At 50.1% G+C, this 24,755-nt stretch overlaps 1 protein-coding gene across 1 annotated transcript; it reads right to left on the bottom strand.

The window, feature by feature from the left end:
• Positions 1 to 5,995: 5,995 nt before the first annotated feature.
• On the bottom strand, positions 5,996 to 24,540 carry PWP2 (PWP2 small subunit processome component). Its single transcript, XM_040422753.1, has 21 exons — positions 24,452 to 24,540; positions 18,796 to 18,908; positions 13,251 to 13,345; positions 13,069 to 13,168; positions 12,854 to 12,997; positions 12,642 to 12,777; positions 12,375 to 12,565; positions 12,145 to 12,288; positions 11,986 to 12,056; positions 11,778 to 11,914; positions 11,562 to 11,710; positions 11,340 to 11,487; positions 11,072 to 11,222; positions 10,697 to 10,877; positions 10,476 to 10,623; positions 9,874 to 9,976; positions 9,723 to 9,788; positions 7,808 to 8,026; positions 7,579 to 7,729; positions 7,396 to 7,470; positions 5,996 to 6,504 (listed from the first exon to the last, which is right to left on the bottom strand). The coding sequence occupies exons 1-21, from the start codon at positions 24,467 to 24,469 to the stop codon at positions 6,351 to 6,353; spliced, it is 2,694 nt and encodes an 897-aa protein (XP_040278687.1). The 5' UTR covers positions 24,470 to 24,540; the 3' UTR covers positions 5,996 to 6,350.
• Positions 24,541 to 24,755: the final 215 nt, after the last annotated feature.

Genomic DNA, 24,755 nt, shown 5'->3' with positions numbered 1-24,755 from the left:
GTGCCCCACTCACAGTAGTTATGGCCAGATCTGTGCCCCCTCTGCACTCTGACATGGCCCGGTGGGATGACATTTTCACTGCCCGACCCTGTCTAAGTAGATAGGGAGCAGCAGATACCATTACACCTAAAAAATCCGTTTTTTTTGGCAACGCCCCCGTTGCTCCTAGATGCTCACTTGCTTATATTTAAACATAATTTTTCTTAGCAATGCCGGCACATACGAACATGGGACCAACACAGAGGCCTTCAGCGGGCGAGTGCACACGCAACAGGTCAGCCGGTGTGATAGGGACAGAACTGCTGACAGATGGGCTTAGGATAGAGTGGCTATGCCATCCAAAATTGAGAATAAGGATAACAAAAATCCTGCATTCCCTTTGTAGTTAAATACCAGCCATGGGGCAATAAGGTCAGAACAGTCATCAATAAACATTGGAACATTTTAAAAAAACCTGATCCTCAGGTTGAGGATTTCCATAATCTCCCTATGATTTGTTATAAAAGAACTGAAAATATTAAGGATAAAATCTTTTGGGCTGATATAGGGAGTAATAAACTGGAAGTAAAACAAAGGGTTCTTTCTACCACCAGACGTGGCACCTTTCCGTGATGGGTTCACTGCTCCACATACAGGAGAAGAGATACCTCGAAGTGGTTGTATTCTCAAATGTCCATGTGGCTTATTATATGTCGGGGAAACATCCACTCGTATGAAAGCATAAATCTACCATCAGGAAGGGTAATTTGTCCTATACCAGGTCACATTCATCAAAGAAAACATACGATTTCGCAATTGCGTTTTCAGATTATCATAAGTGTGGGCTGACCTCGCCGTGGTGGTCATGGGCACAAGTTAACGATGAAACGTGCAGCCTTCTTGATCCATCGGCTCTAATTGAAGCTACATGATATATAATGCTGAGAAAAATTCTACTTTGGAAACGAAGAGACTTTAGTTTTATGGGTTTTTTTTTTGCTTTCACTTTTGTTTTTCAGTTAATTTGTTTATTTTGGTTGTCATGACTACATGACGTCAGCTATTTAAATCATTGTGTACTGTGATTTCTTTGCTGTTTGACAAAGGCACAGTTTGTGCCGAAACGCGTCACAGATATAGATATGTGGCAATAAAGAACATATTTGCAGGACTACAAACAGCGAGGGCCGGTCCTTTATTACTGCTGCTGTAGCATAGTCTGATGATACGGATCAGCTAGGATCTCGTGGCCAGGCTAGGTCTGCATGTCGGACCTCATCCACAAGTTCAAAGGGAGATGAGCTTAAAACGTTTAGGACTAAGGCCACGTCTTATTCTGACACCGATCCGAGCATGGAAGGCCACATCTCCGCAGACCTTGCAGGAACCTTTTCATACAACATGTGGTTTCCATGGTTGCGACCACTGCTGCAGCCCAGATACAAGGTGGCCGGGACTGGAGCTGCTGCACATACAGGCCACCAGAGAGGCCTGCCAATAGTCTGCAAGCACTACCACCGCTGCTGGACTGTAGGGTGGTCGTAACCGTGGAAAAACAGTGTATAATGTGATGGAAAAAATGTAGATAATGTGGAGAATCAGAACACATTAGTAAGGGCCTGGTATTAACCCAGTCTGCAGAATAAATGCTGAAGTGAGAGGACCCCTTTAAATGCTGCTTGGGGATTTCTCACGTTATAGTCCCAAAAGGGGGATTCAATCTCTTGCACATGGTTTCCGCAGCGGCAAGAAAGGCAATACCTCAAGTCCGGTAACCATCCATTATGAAAGTGGATTGGAGGCTGAACATAAAGAGGTGCGGAGAACGTACATGGCATTACTCCCGGGAACGTGGCGCTAAGCGACATCCGTGTTCCTCTACCACTTGGTACCACGAACGCTCATTTCTATGTCTGAGGTCCCGATTCCCTTCCTTTTCCTGTATGACAAGGTCTGTCTCTACCAGCTTCGCACATCTAGAGGATTACATTTTTGCCCATTCCTCTTGGTGATGATGGTGTTCAGGGTTCGTTTTCTGCCCCATATAGTGTTTTCCACTTGGATCTCCTCTGACCAGAGCCCCTTCTTCCACGTTTGCTGTGTCCCCGGCTTGTGGCAAACAGGACTTTTTATGGGTGCTTTCAGAAATGGCTTTCTTCTTGCCACACTTCCATAAAGGTCAGACTTGTGGAGTAGATGACAGATAGTTGTCCTGAGGACAGACTCTCCCACCTGAGCTGTGGATCTCTGAAGCTCCTCCACAGTGACCATGGGCCTCTTGGCTGCTCTTCTAATTAATGCTCTCCTTGCCTGGGCTGTCAGTTTAGGTGGACGGCCATGTCTTAGTAGGCTTGCAGTTCTTCCATTTTCGGGTGATGAATTGAACAGTGGTCTGTGAGAAGTTCAGAGCTTGGCATATGCTTTTATAACCTAATCTTGCTTTACACTTCTCTACAACTTTCTCCCTGACCTGTCTGGGGTGTTCCTTGGTTTTCATGATGCTTTTTGATCACTAATGTTCTCTAACCTCTGAGTCCTTCACAGAAGAGCTGGAGTTAGGGTTCATGCACACGACCGTATGCATTTTGCAGTCCTCAAAAAATACAGATGACATCCATGTGCATTCCGTATTTTGCGGAACAGAACAGCTGGCCCTTCATAGAACTGTACTATCCTTGTCCGTAATGCGGACAATAATAGGACATGTTCTATTTTGTTTGAAGAATGGAAATACAGAAGTGGACCCATTGAAGTGAATAGTTCCGCATATGGTCCGGAAAAAAAACGGAACGGACACGGAAAGAAATACGTTTGTGTGCAAATGCCTTTATACTGAGAAGACATTACACACAGGTGGACTCAATGTACTAATGAGGTGACTTCTGGAGGAGATTAGTTACACTGAATGTTATTTAGGGGATCAGAGTACGGGGGGGGGGGGCTGAATACTAACGCACCCACGCTGTCCAGATATTTATTAGACATTGTGAAGACCTCGTCTCATCTCAGACAGACTTGGACTTTGTGTTGATCGATCCCATAAAATACATTTAGGACTGTGGGTGTAACATGGAAAAATATGGAAAAGTTCAAGGGGTGTGAAGACTTTTTCAAGTCAGTGACTGGGGATCTGTGCGATACACCTGCAATCAGTGATACAGATGCTCTGGAATGCACATGGTCTCAGAGATTTGTTGATGCCTACCCTGCGCAGGTCAGATGAGAGTGTGGGGTGAGATCGGCCACTTTACACTGACAGTTTTCTATCTGGTTTAGACTTATTTCTTCTTCCTCTAAGGTGTCCCGTAGCTGTGATGTCCTCATTTCCCTGGGGACTGCCCATATGACCACTGTGGTCCTGGTGGATACTGTCTACAGTACTCACGTTGTTCCTTATATAACTCTCTCTTCCCTGTTAGATGTTCCCCATGTGAACTGCTCATCATCCATGAGGATAATCACACAGGCGGCATTGGGGCCACGCCCGGGGAGGTGGTGGGCGACCCCCTGGCATGGATTTATTAAGGTTTATGATTCACAGTGAATCCTCGTGGTGTAGATAGGGTCAGTGAGGTGCACATGAGCTGATTTACCAGTCCTCTCCCTACAAGCTCGGTGTTATTCTACGGTCCGATTTTGTTGCTGATGTCAGTCATCCTCCATACGCTCTGCGGTGCGGTGCTCCACTCTAAACCTGGCGATACTGTTAATTCTGTTTTACTTCCAAAAAGGCATAAAAACTGTTTCAGGGTGAAAAAAACTAAAACAAAAAACTCTTCTTGATGGATGTTCCTCATATCCGAATTCACTCTGGAGCTATATATATATATATATATATATATATACACTGCTCAAAAAAATAAAGGGAACACTTAAACAACACAATGTAACTCCAAGTCAATCCCACTTCTGTGACATCAAACTGTCCACTTAGGAAGCAACACTGAGTGACAATCAATTTCACATGCTGTTGTGCAAATGGGATAGACAACAGGTGGAAATTATAGGCAATTAGCAAGACACCCCCAATAAAGGAGTGGTTCTGCAGGTGGTGACCACAGACCTCTTCTCAGTTCCTATGCTTCCTGGCTGATGTTTTGGTCACTTTTGAATGCTGGTGGTGCTTTCACTCTAGTGGTAGCATGAGACGGAGTCTACAACCCACACAAGTGGCTCAGGTAGTGCAGCTTATCCAGGATGGCACATCAATGCGAGCTGTGGCAAGAAGGTTTGCTGTGTCTGTCAGCGTAGTGTCCAGAGCATGGAGGCGCTACCAGGAGACAGGCCAGTACATCAGGAGATGTGGAGGAGGCCGTAGGAGGGCAACAACCCAGCAGCAGGACCGCTACCTCCGCCTTTGTGCAAGGAGGAACAGGTGGAGCACTGCCAGAGCCCTGCAAAATGACCTCCAGCATGCCACAAATGTGCATGTGTCTGCTCAAACGGTCAGAAACAGACTCCATGAGGGTGATATGAGGGCCTGACGTCCACAGGTGGGGGTTGTGCTTACAGCCCAACATCGTGCAGGACGTTTGGCATTTGCCAGAGAACACCAAGATTGGCAAATTCGCCATGGCGCCCTGTGCTCTTCACAGATGAAAGCAGGTTCACACTGAGCACATGTGACAGACGTGACAGAGTCTGGAGACGCCGTGGAGAACGTTCTGCTGCCTGCAACATCCTCCAGCATGACCGGTTTGGCATTGGGTCAGTAATGGTGTGGGGTGGCATTTCTTTGGAGGGCCGCACAGCCCTCCATGTGCTCGCCAGAGGTAGCCTGACTGCCATTAGGTACCGAGATGAGATCCTCAGACCCCTTGTGAGACCATATGCTGGTGCGGTTGGCCCTGGGTTCCTCCTAATGCAAGACAATGCTAGACCTCATGTGGCTGGAGTGTGTCAGCAGTTCCTGCAAGACGAAGGCATTGATGCTATGGACTGGCCCGCCCGTTCCCCAGACCTGAATCCAATTGAGCACATCTGGGACATCATGTCTCGCTCTATCCACCAACGTCACGTTGCACCACAGACTGTCCAGGAGTTGGCAGATGCTTTAGTCCGGGTCTGGGAGGAGATCCCTCAGGAGACCGTCCGCCACCTCATCAGGAGCATGCACAGGCGTTGTAGGGAGGTCATACAGGCACGTGGAGGCCACACACACTACTGAGCCTCATTTTGACTTGTTTTAAGGACATTACATCAAAGTTGGATCAGCCTGTAGTGTGTTTTTCCACTTTCATTTTGAGTGAGACTCCAAATCCAGACCTCCATGGGTTGAAAAATTTGATTTCCATTTTTTTATTTTTGTGGTCAGCACATTCAACTATGTAAAGAACAAAGTATTTCAGAGGAATATTTAATTAATTCAGATCTAGGATGTCTTATTTTTGTGTTCCCTTTATTTTTTTGAGCAGTGTATATAAAAGATTCCCAGAGACCTGAAAGCACAGAGAAGTGAAGAGGCAGCGGAACCAGGGATGGCCAGCCAGACTCCGATGGTGGAACTTGCCTGTTATGAAGCTGGGATCTGAGGGGGGCCATTACCCTGTGTGAACACAGATGTAGAAATGATAAAGAACTGCAAAAGAAATGTCAGTCCAATCACCAGGAAAACGCCAGGGAGCAGAGATTATGGCGCCTTACATAGTGTGCGGTGCCAACTAAAGCTCCTGCCTGGCTCATCAGCGGTCAGGAGATCGTGGACACCTTCCTCTATGTTTGCCAAACATTTCAGGCCGGATACACCAGGTTTTGGGGCAGTCCTGGAAGATTGATCCTCTCTGCACGGTCAGAGGAAGATAAGTCAAATATTCTCTTACCTCATCTGTAATTCTGCTTTCCTTGAGTCCTATGGCAGCGCAGATACAGTATACCTCTCTCCTTCCCCCCCTCACAGCCCAGACAGTGGTCCCTATAGTGATCCTTCACAGACTGTCATTAGGAAGACAACTCCATAAACAGTCCATGATTATTGCTGCCTTTGCCGTAAGGGAAGAGCGACAGGTTTTTAGAAAATAACAGAAAATGTTTTTTATTCTTTTTACCAGACACGTCAGCTGTAAAGATGCCGTCTATACAAATCTATGTACACGTGTTCCTATAAGGCACAAACAAGCCACATCATCTTGTGCTGGAGGCCAGACCAGGGTCCTCACAAGGAGAAACATCCTGGAGGCCAGACCATAAAGTCCTCACAATGAAAAACATGCTGGAGATCAGACCATAAAGTCCTCACAAGGAGAAACATCCTGGAGGCCAGACCATAAAGTCCTCACAATGAAAAACGTGCTGGAGATCAGACCACAGAGTCCTCACTCCTATCAGGTGTACAGCATGGAGAAGTGACCAATTCAACATCTAATCGACCCCGATTATGCGTCATCAGCCTCCACTTCTCCGGTACCATCGCTCATTGACTCCACCTCAGAGTCCATGTCACTGTCACGCTCTGCAGCTGTGCGCTTCACTCCTCGCTGCTTAGACAAGCAAACGGCAAATCGCATGTTGAACCGATTCCAATCACAACTGAAAAACAGAAATATCAGCATTAAGGAAGGGAAACTCAAATAATCTTGAACATTCATAGGCTGGGGGAAGGGATGTCGTGTGAGAGAAGAAGAATCAGGATGAATGACTCACAGAGAAGACAAGGATCCGGACAGAGAAGTGGGATCTAACAAAGAGAAGAGAAGGATCCGGACAGAGAAGTGGGATCTAACAGAGAAGAGAAGGATCTGGACAGAGAAGTGAGATCTAACAAAGAGAAGAGAAGGATCCGGACAGAGAAGTGGGATCTAACAGAGAAGAGAAGGATCCGGACAGAGAAGTGGGATCTAACAAAGAGAAGAGAAGGATCCGGACAGAGAAGTGGGATCTAACAAAGAGAAGAGAAGGATCCGGACAGAGAAGTGGGATCTAACAGAGAAGAGAAGGTTCCGGACAGAGAAGTGGGATCTAACAGAGAAGGATCAGGACAGAGAAGTGGGATCTAACAGAGAAGAGAAGGATCAGGACAGAGAAGTGGGATCTAACAGAGAAGAGAAGGATCAGGACAGAGAAGTGGGATCTAACAGAGAAGAGAAGGATCAAGACAGAGAAGTGGGATCTAACAGAGAAGAGAAGGATCCGGACAGAGAAGTGGGATCTAACAGAGAAGAGAAGGATCCGGACAGAGAAGTGGGATCTAACAAAGAGAAGAGAAGGATCCGGACAGAGAAGTGGGATCTAACAAAGAGAAGAGAAGGATCCGGACAGAGAAGTGGGATCTAAAAGAGAAGAAAAGGATCCAGGCAGAGGACTGGGATCTAACAGAGAAGAAAAGGATCCAGGCAGAGGACTGGGATCTAAATGAGAAGCGAGGAATCCAGGCAGAGGACTCTGAAAGATCAGAAGGGCGAGGAAGCTTCTTATACTTACAGCTTTGAGAGGTCTGAGAAGTGACTCTGAATACTCTTCTGCAGGGAGTGAATGGCCGGCATTAAGGACAATGATCTGTGGACATGGAGGAAAGAGGATCAATATCCAGATATTGCCGACTGACCTATCGCCCAGTACTATGGGATCAGAGTGATGTCCACATATACGGACACAGCCGCTCACCGAGTCTTCAGCTTCTGGCCGTGCTGCATCAACAGTTCATGGGCCCAGATCAGATAGAACTGCAGGTGGCGCGAAGTCTCAATTCGAGGGGCCAGGAAGAGCAGCAGGCGCTCCACGTACAGCTCCGGGAGGGAGGAGCACAGAACCCTGACTGCAGAAGACAGACCACATATCACAGCGAGCAGCCACCAGGACACGTAACGGAGGCCATCATGGGTAGGGTACTCACCGTCCGTGTGGGGCACGCTCTCCAGCACCTCCTGAAGAAGCTGCTCCTCATTTAATCTCATGGCCATCACAAGAGCCCGGGTCCACTCGCCCTTCCGTAGCGTCCGATGTACACTGCCGGCTGTCACCTCTTCATCCAGCTGGAAGGGGTCAAACACTGAACTGGAGTCGAGGGAGTAGATGAGGAGGCCCTCTGTGGAGGTGGCGGCCCAACTGCGCCCTGACAACCAGGAAAGACGAGATGACATAGGTGACCACCACAGGAGCAGGGCCGCAACCTATACTCCCCCCCTACACTGTCCCCAGTCACACTGTATCCTCCCTCCTACACTGTCCCCAGTCACGCTGTATACTCCCTCCTACACTGTCCCCAGTCACGCTGTACACTCCCCTCCTACACTGTCCCCAGTCACACTGTATACTCCCTCCTACACTGTCCCCAGTCACACTGTGTACTCCCCTCCTACACTGTCACCAGTCACGCTGTACACTCCCCTCCTACACTGTCCCCAGTCACACTGTATACTCCCCTCCTACACTGTATCCAGTCACGCTGTATCCTCCCCTCCTACACTGTCCCCAGTCACACTGTGTACTCCCCTCCTACACTGTCCCCAGTCACACTGTGTACTCCCCTCCTACACTGTCCCCAGTCACACTGTATCCTCCCCTCCTACACTGTCCCCAGTCACACTGTGTACTCCCCTCCTACACTGTCCCCAGTCACACTGTGTACTCCCCTCCTACACTGTCCCCAGTCACACTGTATCCTCCCCTCCTACACTGTCCCCAGTCACACTGTATACTCCCCTCCTACACTGTCCCCAGTCACACTGTATCCTCCCCTCCTACACTGTCCCCAGTCACACTGTATACTCCCCTCCTACACTGTATACTCCCCTCCTACACTGTCCCCAGTCACGCTGTATACTCCCTCCTACACTGTATCCAGTCACACTGTGTACTCCCCTCCTACACTGTCCCCAGTCACACTGTATCCTCCCCTCCTACACTGTCCCCAGTCACACTGTATACTCCCCTCCTACACTGTCCCCAGTCACGCTGTATACTCCCTCCTACACGGTCCCCAGTCACACTGTATCCTCCCCCCCTACACTGTCCCCAGTCACACTGTATACTCCCCTCCTACACTGTCTCCAGTCACACTGTGTACTCCCCTCCTACACTGTCCCCAGTCACACTGTATACTCTCCTCCTACACTGTCTCCAGTCACACTGTATACTCCCCTCCTACACTGTCCCGTCACACTGTATCCTCCCCTCCTACACTGTCCCCAGTCACACTGTATCCTCCCCTCCTACACTGTCCCCAGTCACGCTGTACACTCCCCTCCTACACTGTCCCCAGTCACGCTGTACACTCCCCTCCTACACTGTCCCCAGTCACACTGTATACTCCCTCCTACACTGTCCCCAGTCACACTGTATCCTCCCCTCCTACACTGTCCCCAGTCACGCTGTACACTCCCCTCCTACACTGTCCCCAGTCACACTGTATACTCCCCTCCTACACTGTCCCCAGTCACACTGTATACTCCCCTCCTACACTGTCCCCAGTCACACTGTATCCTCCCCTCCTACACTGTCCCCAGTCACGCTGTACACTCCCCTCCTACACTGTCCCCAGTCACACTGTACACTCCCCTCCTACACTGTCCCGTCACACTGTATCCTCCCCTCCTACACTGTCCCCAGTCACACTGTATACTCCCTCCTACACTGTCCCCAGTCACACTGTATCCTCCCCTCCTACACTGTCCCCAGTCACGCTGTACACTCCCCTCCTACACTGTCCCCAGTCACACTGTATACTCCCCTCCTACACTGTCCCCAGTCACACTGTATACTAACCGCTCAGAGCCCCTCCATTGGCAGTCAGGACACTTGTCACTCACCGGTTGGAGAAAAGCGTAGCGATGTCACACGGATTTCGGGCTTGAAGTGCCGGGAGCTCATGTCACCTGAAAAACATCACCAGTGAACCTCCCAGTAAAGGAGACGACCGAACAGATAACAAGCGGAATCCTTCTAGAAAGACGACTCTACCTTTACGGACTCCGGGAAGACTCAACGTAACGTCCTCCCCAGCGCCCTCATCAACCAACGCGAGACTCCCGAACTGTGTCATCTTACGCCGATCCAGAAACTCCTAATGGAGAGGCCGAGAAAGGGCGTGAGAGCGAGCGCGAGGTGAGAAGAGAGAGAGCGCGCGAGAAGAGAGAGAGCGCGCGAGAAGAGAGAGAGCGCGCGAGAAGAGAGAGAGCGCGCGAGAAGAGAGAGAGCGCGCGAGAAAGAGAGCGAGAGAAAGAGAGAGAGCGCGCGAGAAGAGAGAGAGCGCGAGAAAGAGAGCGAGAGAAAGAGAGCGCGAGAGAGAGAATGAAGCTAGAGAGAGGCACAGAGAGGCCAAAGCAGCAAAAGAGAACGTGAGAGAGGCCGAGGCAATGGGAGAGGGGGAGAGAGAGAGACAGCAAGAGAAAGAGAGATGGGGAAAGAGTGAGAAGAGAAAGGCAAGGGGAAAAGACGGTAACGGAGAGGGCGGGATTTTTAAGAAGAGACCGCAGAGGAGGGTGGAGAGTGCGACATGTGGAGGGGCAGCAGTGAGAGGCGCTGGCCCTGCACATTAACCGTTCGCCTCCCGTCGCCCTCACCTCCATGGCGTCCAGAGAATGATTACAGGAGATCTCAAACTTCTTGGCCAGCAGCTGCTCTCGGACGTGGTAAATACACACAAAGCGGGCGGCGCCGGCGGCGAGGAGGGCGTTCCCGTCCGCTGAGTAACACAGAGCGGTGAAGGCCCTGAGGAAGAGACAGAGGTCAGGAGGTGACGGGGGCGTGCCGCCATGGCCCGGCGGGGCGGGGCTTTACTCACTTTCCCTTGGAGGAGTGCTTGGCGGTGACTTTATCCGTCTCCTTACGTCCTAGCTGCAGGTCGTGTCTCCCCTCGATGGATCCCGTCTGAATCCCCTTCTCCGGGTCCCACATGGTGATCTGCCCATCCAGAGAGGCCACTGCCAGTTCACCGCCATCTGGGCGGAAAGTCACCACCAGACCTGATGTAGAGACAGGAGGATGGGAGTGTTACTCCATGTCAGGTCTGAGCGTCCTCCGGTCACTTTCACATAGAAGTACCTCCACCATGTTTGACGCAGAGCGCGGTAGGAGGAGAATATCGTGCGGTGGCTCCGCCTCCTGTGCCCTCACTGATGAGCCTGGAGACATGTGCACACCCCCATCAGCTACTTACCCTCTGCCGTCAGGCTCAGGGTCTCTGTGGTCCTCCAGCTGTCCGTCATGTGCCACAGTCTGACTGTCCGGTCCCAAGAGGCAGTGGCCAGAACAGACTTCCAGGGGTTAAACGCCACGCTGCTGATTGGGGCCTCGTGTCCGGCCAACACCTAAGGGTGACAGACGGATCCTGATCACCTGGGCTAACACCCAGAGCTCAGATTTGTGATGGGGGAGGGGGTGGATGTTGGGAGGTGTAGTACATTCCTCCATGTAGTATCACTCACATCCAGGAGCCTCCCGGTCTGCATGCTCCACACGTAGACCTCGTAGGAGTCCTGCGCTCCGGCGCACACGATGTCGCCGCTGCCGTCCACCGCCAGGCAGGAGAACTGGGCGGGCCGGGGGGAGGTGAACGTCCTGAAGTTACGGTACCTGGAATGAGAGCAGGGAGCCCCGTGATGTGACCGCCGCGGGCAGCGGAGGGCCACGTGCGTCTCTCTACTCACCTCATCAGGCTGTAGGCTCTGGCGGTGCCATCCAGGGAGGCGCTGAGCACCACCTGCCCGTTACCAGTGACGGTGACCGCCGTGACGCTGCTCGTGTGGTCGGTGAACGTCACAAAGCAGAAGCCGCTGCTCGTGTCCCAAACCTTCACCTGCGGAGGGGCAGGGTCAGCGCAATTAACATTCACAGTAACACGCCCGCCAGGCTCCGCCCCCTACCTTGCCGTCATCTCCGCCGGTGACGAGGTGCTGGCCATCAGGGGAGTAACACAGCGCCACCATGTTGTTGAAGTGTCCCTGCTGCTTCAGGATATAGGACTCGCTCTGCCATTCCCACACCAGTAACTGACCCAGACCTGCCGGACAACGCAACCGTTAGCCACCAGGGGGCGCACACCGCGCAGGGGAGGGGCGGAGCTGTACTTACCGCTGCTACCAAAGGCGATCCAATCACCTGTGCGGTTTATAGTGATGGAGGAGATGCTCTGATCTGAAATACTAGAGAGGAAGCGGCGTCACCACTGGGGCCCGAGAACATACACAACGTGGGGGGATAGTACAGAAGGTTATAGGGGGGGACGGTCACCTAAGGGAGTGGATCAGGCTCAGCTCTGGCAGCTCGTGGATATGGAAGGCTCCCGAGGAGAAGCCGCTCACCAGGATGTTCAGCTTCTTGTGGAAGGCGGCGGCAGTCAGCGCAGTGAAGTCTCCTTCCTTATTGAAGAAATGTCTGGAGAGAGAGCAGAGGGTTGGAGGGGCCCATAGTGCAGGACACCGGGCCCCCCACTACAGCACCGCACACCCAGAGAGACTTACTTGGCAGTCCTCTTGTAGCGAACCCTAAGGCTCTTCTCCTCTGCGCTGGGATTGGCTGAGCCACGGATTTCCTCGCCTGGCTCCTCCTCTTCCTGCTGGGGCCTCTTCTTGGGCTCTCGGGGCCGGAGCTGGGCGAGCTCGGTGTCACACTCCCACACGCACAGCGCGGCGTCAGCACTGATACTGTAGAGCTGCAGGAGAGAGCGGTGAGCGGGGGATGTGGATGGTGGGCTGCTGCTGCCCCCTACTGCCTCCCTCACCACTCACATCCAGACTGTCCTCCTGGAAGAAGCAGGACACAATGACGTCCTTGTGGCCCCCAAGACAGTAGTAGATGAGGTTCTGCCAGCGCTCCGCTCCGAACACCCAGGTGGTCATGTCCTTACTGCCGACAGCAAAACACCTTGAGAAGAAGCGGATCATCAGAGGTAGGACGCAGCGGATGGGCAACCCCCCCCCTACGCCGCCATGACACCTACCTGGAGTCATCCGTCCAGTCGATGCAGGTCGTCTCATCATAAGGACCATAGAAGGACTTATCCAACACAAAGGCGTTAAAGTCGCGTCTCCTCCCCGGAGCGTGGTACAGGAGCGCCACCGAGCCCTTACACACCACGAACCGCCTGCAGGAGAGAAGACGGGTCAGACATCGGGCAGGTCGGGCCCCGGGACCCCCGTAACACAGGACACTCACCGGCCATCTGGGGAGAAGCTGACAGCGTGCACCGGCTGCTGGAAGTTGAAGTGATTGAGGACCGACTTTGTGACGAGGCTGATAAGAAGCGCGGACCCCTCTGTGAAGAGAGCAGATGTCACACCGGGGCCCCGCCCACCCACCAGAGGGCCCCGCCCCCCACGACAGAGCCCGCCTCTCACCTTCATCAACCAGGATCCCTAGGGAGCCGTCTGGAGACAAGGCCACACACGTGATGTTACACCGTGTCGCTACTGGCAGGGTCTCCGCACGATTACTGAGGACAAAGATACGCAGTCAGCATCAACTCGTTATGTCTGCCCAGTGTGCACGACTGCCATCAGATCAGACATGAGGCGATCCCCAGACATTATACATCCACACAGATCAGGCATGACAAGGCGATCCCCAGACATTATACATCCACACAGATCAGGCATGACAAGGCGATCCCCAGACATTATACATCCACACAGATCAGGCATGACAAGGCGATCCCCAGACATTATACATCCACGCAGATCAGGCATGAGGTGATGATCCCCAGACATTACACATCCACACAGATCAGGCATGAGGTGATGATCCCCAGACATTATACATCCACACAGATCAGGCATGACAAGGCGATCCCCAGACATTATACATCCACACAGATCAGGCATGACAAGGCGATCCCCAGACATTATACATCCACACAGATCAGGCATGAGGTGATGATCCCCAGACATTATACATCCACACAGATCAGGCATGACAAGGCGATCCCCAGACATTATACATCCACACAGATCAGGCATGAGGTGATGATCCCCAGACATTATACATCCACACAGATCAGGCATGACAAGGCGATCCCCAGACATTATACATCCACACAGATCAGGCATGACAAGGCGATCCCCAGACATTATACATCCACACAGATCAGGCATGACAAGGCGATCCCCAGACATTATACATCCACGCAGATCAGGCATGACAAGGCGATCCCCAGACATTATACATCCACACAGATCAGGCATGACAAGGCGATCCCCAGACATTATACATCCACACAGATCAGGCATGAGGTGATGATCCCCAGACATTATACATCCACACAGATCAGGCATGACAAGGCGATCCACAGACATTATACATCCACACAGATCAGGCATGAGGTGATGATCCACAGACATTATACATCCACACAGATCAGGCATGAGGTGATGATCCACAGACATTATACATCCACACAGATCAGGCATGACAAGGCGATCCACAGACATTATACATCCACACAGATCAGGCATGAGGTGATGATCCACAGACATTATACATCCACACAGATCAGGCATGAGGTGATGATCCACAGACATTATACATCCACACAGATCAGGCATGAGGTGATGATCCACAGACATTATACATCCACACAGATCAGGCATGAGGTGATGATCCCCAGACATTATACATCCACACAGATCAGACATGACAAGGCGATCCCCAGACATTATACATCCACACAGATCAGGCATGAGGTGATGATCCCCAGACATTATACATCCACACAGATCAGGCATGAGGTGATGATCCCCAGACATTATACATCAACACAAATCAGGCATGACAAGGCGATCCACAGACATTATACATCCACACAGATCAGGCATGAGGTGATGATCCCCAGACATTATACATCCACATAGATCAGGCATGACAAGGCGATCCCCAGACATTATACATCCACACAGATCAGGCATGACAAGGCGATCCCCAGACATTATACATCCAGACAGATCAGGCATGACAAGGCGATCCCCAGACATTATACATCCACACAGATCAGGCATGAGGTGATGATCCCCAGACATTATACATCCAGACAGATCAGGCATGAGGCGATGATCCCCAGACATTATACATCCACACAGATCAGGCATGAGGTGATGATCCCCAGACATTATACATCCACACAGATCAGGCATGAGGTGATGATCCCCAGACATTATACATCCACACAGATCAGGCATGAGGTGATGATCCCCAGACATTATACATCCACACAGATCAGGCATGACAAGGTGATCCCCAGACATTATACATCCACACAGATCAGGCATGACAAGGCGATCCCCAGACATTATACATCCAGACAGATCAGGCATGACAAGGCGATCCCCAGACATTATACATCCAGACAGATCAGGCATGAGGTGATGATCCCCAGACATTATACATCCAGACAGATCAGGCATGAGGCGATGATCCCCAGACATTATACATCCACACAGATCAGGCATGAGGTGATGATCCCCAGACATTATACATCCACACAGATCAGGCATGACAAGGCGATCCCCAGACATTATACATCCACACAGATCAGGCATGAGGTGATGATCCCCAGACATTATACATCCACACAGATCAGGCATGACAAGGCGATCCCCAGACATTATACATCCACACAGATCAGGCATGACAAGGCGATCCCCAGACATTATACATCCACACAGATCAGGCATGACAAGGCGATCCCCAGACATTATACATCCACGCAGATCAGGCATGACAAGGCGATCCCCAGACATTATACATCCACGCAGATCAGGCATGAGGTGATGATCCCCAGACATTATACATCCACACAGATCAGGCATGACAAGGCGATCCCCAGACATTATACATCCACACAGATCAGGCATGAGGTGATGATCCCCAGACATTATACATCCACACAGATCAGGCATGACAAGGCGATCCACAGACATTATACATCCACACAGATCAGGCATGAGGTGATGATCCACAGACATTATACATCCACACAGATCAGGCATGAGGTGATGATCCACAGACATTATACATCCACACAGATCAGGCATGACAAGGCGATCCACAGACATTATACATCCACACAGATCAGGCATGAGGTGATGATCCACAGACATTATACATCCACACAGATCAGGCATGAGGTGATGATCCACAGACATTATACATCCACACAGATCAGGCATGAGGTGATGATCCACAGACATTATACATCCACACAGATCAGGCATGAGGTGATGATCCCCAGACATTATACATCCACACAGATCAGACATGACAAGGCGATCCCCAGACATTATACATCCACACAGATCAGGCATGAGGTGATGATCCCCAGACATTATACATCCACACAGATCAGGCATGAGGTGATGATCCCCAGACATTATACATCAACACAAATCAGGCATGACAAGGCGATCCACAGACATTATACATCCACACAGATCAGGCATGAGGTGATGATCCCCAGACATTATACATCCACATAGATCAGGCATGACAAGGCGATCCCCAGACATTATACATCCAGACAGATCAGGCATGACAAGGCGATCCCCAGACATTATACATCCAGACAGATCAGGCATGACAAGGCGATCCCCAGACATTATACATCCAGACAGATCAGGCATGACAAGGCGATCCCCAGACATTATACATCCAGACAGATCAGGCATGAGGTGATGATCCCCAGACATTATACATCCAGACAGATCAGGCATGAGGCGATGATCCCCAGACATTATACATCCACACAGATCAGGCATGAGGTGATGATCCCCAGACATTATACATCCACACAGATCAGGCATGAGGTGATGATCCCCAGACATTATACATCCACACAGATCAGGCATGAGGTGATGATCCCCAGACATTATACATCCACACAGATCAGGCATGACAAGGCGATCCCCAGACATTATACATCCACACAGATCAGGCATGACAAGGCGATCCCCAGACATTATACATCCAGACAGATCAGGCATGACAAGGCGATCCCCAGACATTATACATCCAGACAGATCAGGCATGAGGTGATGATCCCCAGACATTATACATCCACACAGATCAGACATGACAAGGCGATCCCCAGACATTATACATCCACGCAGATCAGGCATGACAAGGCGATCCCCAGACATTATACATCCAGACAGATCAGGCATGAGGTGATGATCCCCAGACATTATACATCCACACAGATCAGGCATGAGGTGATGATCCCCAGACATTATACATCCACACAGATCAGGCATGAGGTGATGATCCCCAGACATTATACATCCACACAGATCAGGCATGACAAGGTGATCCCCAGACATTATACATCCACACAGATCAGGCATGACAAGGCGATCCCCAGACATTATACATCCAGACAGATCAGGCATGACAAGGCGATCCCCAGACATTATACATCCAGACAGATCAGGCATGAGGTGATGATCCCCAGACATTATACATCCACACAGATCAGACATGACAAGGCGATCCCCAGACATTATACATCCACGCAGATCAGGCATGACAAGGCGATCCCCAGACATTATACATCCAGACAGATCAGGCATGAGGTGATGATCCCCAGACATTATACATCCAGACAGATCAGGCATGAGGCGATGATCCCCAGACATTATACATCCACACAGATCAGGCATGAGGTGATGATCCCCAGACATTATACATCCACACAGATCAGGCATGAGGTGATGATCCCCAGACATTATACATCCACACAGATCAGACATGACAAGGCGATCCCCAGACATTATACATCCAGACAGATCAGGCATGACAAGGCGATCCCCAGACATTATACATCCAGACAGATCAGGCATGAGGTGATGATCCCCAGACATTATACATCCAGACAGATCAGGCATGAGGCGATTATCCCCAGACATTATACATCCACACAGATCAGGCATGAGGTGATGATCCTCAGACATTATACATCCACACAGATCAGGCATGAGGTGATGATCCCCAGACATTATACATCCACACAGATCAGGCATGAGGTGATGATCCCCAGACATTATACATCCACACAGATCAGGCATGACAAGGTGATCCCCAGACATTATACATCCACACAGATCAGGCATGACAAGGCGATCCCCAGACATTATACATCCAGACAGATCAGGCATGACAAGGCGATCCCCAGACATTATACATCCAGACAGATCAGGCATGAGGTGATGATCCCCAGACATTATACATCCACACAGATCAGACATGACAAGGCGATCCCCAGACATTATACATCCACGCAGATCAGGCATGACAAGGCGATCCCCAGACATTATACATCCAGACAGATCAGGCATGAGGTGATGATCCCCAGACATTATACATCCAGACAGATCAGGCATGAGGCGATGATCCCCAGACATTATACATCCACACAGATCAGGCATGAGGTGATGATCCCCAGACATTATACATCCACACAGATCAGGCATGAGGTGATGATCCCCAGACATTATACATCCACACAGATCAGACATGACAAGGCGATCCCCAGACATTATACATCCACACAGATCAGGCATGACAAGGTGATCCCCAGACATTATACATCCACACAGATCAGACATGAGGTGATGATCCCCAGACATTATACATCCACACAGATCAGGCATGACAAGGCGATCCCCAGACATTATACATCCAGATACATCAGGCATGAGGTGATGATCCCCAGACATTATACATCCACACAGATCAGACATGACAAGGCGATCCCCAGACATTATACATCCACGCAGATCAGGCATGAGGTGATGATCCCCAGACATTATACATCCACACAGATCAGGCATGACAAGGCGATCCCCAGACATTACTCATTCGTCTCCAGAGATGGTCCCGCCCCCACAGAGCGCTCACTTCTTAAGATGGAAGACGCTGAGCCGATTTCCCACAGGACTGATCAGCGAGTTCCCGTCTGGGGTGAAGGTCAGGTTCCCACGGCGATAGAAGGTGCCCAGGAGGTTACTGAACTGAGGGAAGAAGTCACAGAGGTCATCGGGTCAGAGGAGGGGCTTATAAGCCAGCCAATCAGCATCACAATATACATCCCCCCCCCCCCAAGGGTCGCCCGTAATAACGGACGTCCTATAATTTCAATATTTGATGCCATTTGGATTTTAGAAACTTCTACATTCAGATTATTGCGCAGGATAAATGTACTGAAAAGACGGAGTGTAACGCAATGAGCCATCGGCGCCCCTCTGGGAGGTATGTAATTATATACGGTGGGAGGGGAGGATGTGCGGTGCTTATATATGTGGGGGAGGGGCGTGTGGTACATATATATGTGGGGGAGGGGCGTGCGGTACTTATATATATGGGGAGGGGCGTGCGGTGCTTATATATATGGGGGAGGTGTGTGCGGTATATATATATGTGGGGGAGGGGCGTGCGGTGCATATATATATGGGGGAGGGGCGTGCGGTGCTTATATATATGGGGAGGGGCGTGCAGTGCTTATATATATGGGGGAGGGGCGTGCGGTACATACATTATATATATATATATATATAGGCACCACAGACCCCTCCCCTATATATATATATATATATATAAGCACCGCACGCCTTCCCCACATATACACTGCTCAAAAAAATAAAGGGAACACTTAAACAGCACAATGTAACTCCAAGTCAATCCCACTTCTGTGAAATCAAACTGTCCACTTAGGAAGCAACACTGAGTGACAATCAATTTCACATGCTGTTGTGCAAATGGGATAGACAACAGGTGGAAATTATAGGCAATTAGCAAGACACCCCCAATAAAGGAGTGGTTCTGCAGGTGGTGACCACAGACCTCTTCTCAGTTCCTATGCTTCCTGGCTGATGTTTTGGTCACTTTTGAATGCTGGCGGTGCTTTCACTCTAGTGGTAGCATGAGACGGAGTCTACAACCCACACAAGTGGCTCAGGTAGTGCAGCTTATCCAGGATGGCACATCAATGCGAGCTGTGGCAAGAAGGTTTGCTGTGTCTGTCAGCGTAGTGTCCAGAGCATGGAGGTGCTACCAGGAGACAGGCCAGTACATCAGGAGACGTGGAGGAGGCCGTAGGAGGGCAACAACCCAGCAGCAGGACCGCTACCTCCGCCTTTGTGCAAGGAGGAACAGGAGGAGCACTGCCAGAGCCCTGCAAAATGACCTCCAGCAGGCCACAAATGTGCATGTGTCTACTCAAACGGTCAGAAACAGACTCCATAAGGGTGATATGAGGCCCCGACGTCCACAGGTGGGGGTTGGGCTTACAGCCCAACACCGTGCAGGACGTTTGGCATTTGCCGGAGAACACCAAGATTGGCAAATTCGCCACTGGCGCCCTGTGCTCTTCACAGATGAAAGCAGGTTCACACTGAGCACATGTGACAGACGTGACCGAGTCTGGAGAGGCCGTGGAGAACGTTCTGCTGCCTGCAACATCCTCCAGCATGACCGGTTTGGCATTGGGTCAGTAATGGTGTGTTGTGGCATTTCTTTGGAGGGCCGCACAGCCCTCCATGTGCTCGCCAGAGGTAGCCTGACTGCCATTAGGTACCGAGATGAGATCCTCAGTCCCCTTGTGAGACCATATGCTGGTGCGGTTGGCCCTGGGTTCCTCCTAATGCAAGACAATGCTAGACCTCATGTGGCTGGAGTGTGTCAGCAGTTCCTGCAAGACGAAGGCATTGATGCTATGGACTGGCCCGCCCGTTCCCCAGACCTGAATCCAATTGAGCACATCTGGGACATCATGTCTCGCTCTATCCACCAACGTCACGTTGCACCACAGACTGTCCAGGAGTTGGCAGATGCTTTAGTCCAGGTCTGGGAGGAGATCCCTCAGGAGACCGTCCGCCACCTCATCAGGAGCATGCACAGGCGTTGTAGGGAGGTCATACAGGCACGTGGAGGCCACACACACTACTGAGCCTCATTTTGACTTGTTTTAAGGACATTACATCAAAGTTGGATCAGCCTGTAGTGGGTTTTTCCACTTTAATTTTGAGGGTGACTCCAAATACAGACCTCCATGGGTTGAAAAATTTGATTTCCATTTTTTTATTTTTGTGTGATTTTGTTGTCAGCACATTCAACTATGTAAAGAACAAAGGATTTCAGAAGAATATTTAATTAACTCAGATCTAGGATGTGTTATTTTTGTGTTCCCTTTATTTTTTTGAGCAGTGTATATAAGTACCGCACTCCCCCCCCCCACATATATATATAAGTACCGCACCCCCCCACATATATATATAAGTACCGCACCCCCCACATATATATATATATATATATATATAAGTACCGCACCCCCCCACATATATATATATATATATATATATATATAAGTACCGCACCCCCCCCCACATATATATATATATATACACCGCACCCCCCCCCACATATATATATATATATATATATAGATAAGTACCGCACCCCCCCCCCCACATATATATATAAGTACCGCACCCCCCCCATATATATAAGTACCGCACGCCCTCCCCCCACATATATATATATAAGTACCGCACGCCCCCCCCACATATATATATAAGTACCGCACTCCCCCCCACATATATATATATATAAGTACCGCACGCCCCCCCCCACATATATATATAAGTACCGCACTCCCCCCCACATATATATATAAGTACCGCACTCCCCCCCACATATATATATTATATATATATATATATAAGTACCGCACTCCCCCCCACATATATATATAAGTACTGCACTCCCCCCCCACATATATATATAAGTACCGCACTCCCCCCCCACATATATATATATAAGTACCGCACGCCCCCCCCCCCCACATATATATATAAGTACCGCACTCCCCCCCACATATATATATATAAGTACCGCACGCCCCCCCCCACATATATATATATATAAGTACCGCACTCCCCCCCACACATATATATATTAGTACCGCACTCCCCCCCACATATATATATATATAAGTACCGCACGCCCCCCCCCCCCCACATATATATATATATAAGTACCGCACGCCCCCCCCACATATATATATAAGTACCGCACTCCCCCCCACATATATATATATATAAGTACCGCACGCCCCCCCCCACATATATATATAAGTACCGCACTCCCACCCACATATATATATAAGTACCGCACTCCCCCCCACATATATATATTATATATATATATAAGTACCGCACTCCCCCCCACATATATATATAAGTACTGCACTCCCCCCCCACATATATATATAAGTACCGCACTCCCCCCCACATATATATATATAAGTACCGCACGCCCCCCCCCCCACATATATATATAAGTACCGCACTCCCCCCCACATATATATATATAAGTACCGCACGCCCCCCCCCACATATATATATATATAAGTACCGCACTCCCCCCCACACATATATATATTAGTACCGCACTCCCCCCCACATATATATATATATATATATATAAGTACCGCACGCCCCCCCCCCACATATATATATAAGTACCGCACTCCCCCCCACATATATATATATTAGTACCGCACGCCCCCCCCCCACATATATATATAAGTACCGCACTCCCCCCCCCCACATATATATATAAGTACCGCACTCCCCCCCACATATATATATATAAGTACCGCACGCCCCCCCCACATATATATATAAGTACCGCACGCCCCCCCCACATATATATATATAAGTACCGCACTCCCCCCCCCCCACATATATATATATAAGTACCGCACGCCCCCCCACATATATATATATAAGTACCGCACGCCCCGCAAAAAAATAAAGGGAACACAAAAATAACACATCCTAGATCTGAGTTAATTAAATATTCTTCTGAAATACTTTGTTCTTTACATAGTTGAATGTGCTGACAACAAAATCACACAAAAAAAAATATGGAAATCAAATTTTTTAACCCATGGAGGTCTGGATTTGGAGTCACCCTCAAAATTAAAGTGGAAAAACCCACTACAGGCTGATCCAACTTTGATGTAATGTCCTTAAAACAAGTCAAAATGAGGCTCAGTAGTGTGTGTGGCCTCCACGTGCCTGTATGACCTCCCTACAACGCCTGTGCATGCTCCTGATGAGGTGGCGGACGGTCTCCTGAGGGATCTCCTCCCAGACCCGGACTAAAGCATCTGCCAACTCCTGGACAGTCTGTGGTGCAACATGACGTTGGTGGATAGAGCGAGACATGATGTCCCAGATGTGCTCAATTGGATTCAGGTCTGGGGAACGGGCGGGCCAGTCCATAGCATCAATGCCTTCGTCTTGCAGGAACTGCTGACACACTCCAGCCACATGAGGTCTAGCATTGTCTTGCATTAGGAGGAACCCAGGGCCAACCGCACCAGCATATGGTCTCACAAGGGGTCTGAGGATCTCATCTCGGTACCTAATGGCAGTCAGGCTACCTCTGGCGAGCACATGGAGGGCTGTGCAGCCCTCCAAAGAAATGCCACCTCACACCATTACTGACCCAATGCCAAACCGGTCATGCTGGAGGATGTTGCAGGCAGCAGAACGTTCTCCACGGCGTCTCAAGACTCTGTCACGTCTGTCACATGTGCTCAGTGTGAACCTGCTTTCATCTGTGAAGAGCACAGGGCGCCAGTGGCGAATTTGCCAATCTTGGTGTTTTCTGGCAAATGCCAAACGTCCTGCACGGTGTTGGGCTGTAAGCACAACCCCCACCTGTGGACGTCGGGCCCTCATATCACCCTCATGGAATCTGTTTCTGACCGTTTGAGCAGACACATGCACATTTGTGGCCTGCTGGAGGTCATTTTGCAGGGCTCTGGCAGTGCTCCTCCTGTTCCTCCTTGCACAAAGGCGGAGGTAGCGGTCCTGCTGCTGGGTTGTTGCCCTCCTACGGCCTCCTCCACGTCTCCTGATGTACTGGCCTGTCTCCTGGTAGCGCCTCCATGCTCTGGACACTACGCTGACAGACACAGCAAACCTTCTTGCCACAGCTCGCATTGATGTGCCATCCTGGATAAGCTGCACTACCTGAGCCACTTGTGTGGGTTGTAGACTCCGTCTCATGCTACCACTAGAGTGAAAGCACCGCCAGCATTCAAAAGTGACCAAAACATCAGCCAGGAAGCATAGGAACTGAGAAGTGGTCTGTGGTCACCCCCTGCAGAACCACTCCTTTATTGGGGGTGTCTTGCTAATTGCCTATAATTTCCACCTGTTGTCTATTCCATTTGCACAACAGCATGTGAAATTGATTGTCACTCAGTGTTGCTTCCTAAGTGGACAGTTTGATGTCACAGAAGTGCGATTGACTTGGAGTTACATTGTGGTGTTTAAGTGTTCCCTTTATTTTTTTGAGCAGTGTATATGTGGGGAAGGCGTGCGGTGCTTATATATATGAGGGGGTCTGTGGTGCCTATATATATATATATATATATATATATGGGGGGCCTGTGGTACTTACATATATATATGAGGGGGGCTGTGGTGCCTATATATATATTTGGGGGGGGGGGGTTCACATACTTTCTCGCCGCTCTTACCTTGTAGGAATACTTCATCTTCCCGGCTCAGTTCTCACATGTGACCCACGTGTCTCCCGTTACTTCCGCTCAATGACGTCACTTCCGCCCCAGGCTCCGAGAACATGGCCGCCGCAAGAGGGAGGCGGATCACGTGACGGGCCCGCTGCAGGCTGGATATAAGCTCCCCTGACAGAGCGGTGCGGGGGTTATGAGGGTCTGTCAGGGAGCGGAGCGGGATGGGGCGTCTTCCGGCACCTCCAGGCTGACCGGTCGGGGTGGACGGTGAACCAGCAGTCGGTCCTCAGCTCACAGTTGTGTTTTC

Source organism: Bufo bufo, chromosome 3 (genome assembly GCF_905171765.1).
Source record: "Bufo bufo chromosome 3, aBufBuf1.1, whole genome shotgun sequence".
Taxonomy (NCBI): Eukaryota; Metazoa; Chordata; class Amphibia; order Anura; family Bufonidae; genus Bufo; species Bufo bufo.
Note: the sequence above shows the minus strand (reverse complement) of the source record. Positions and strands in the feature narration are given on the sequence as shown.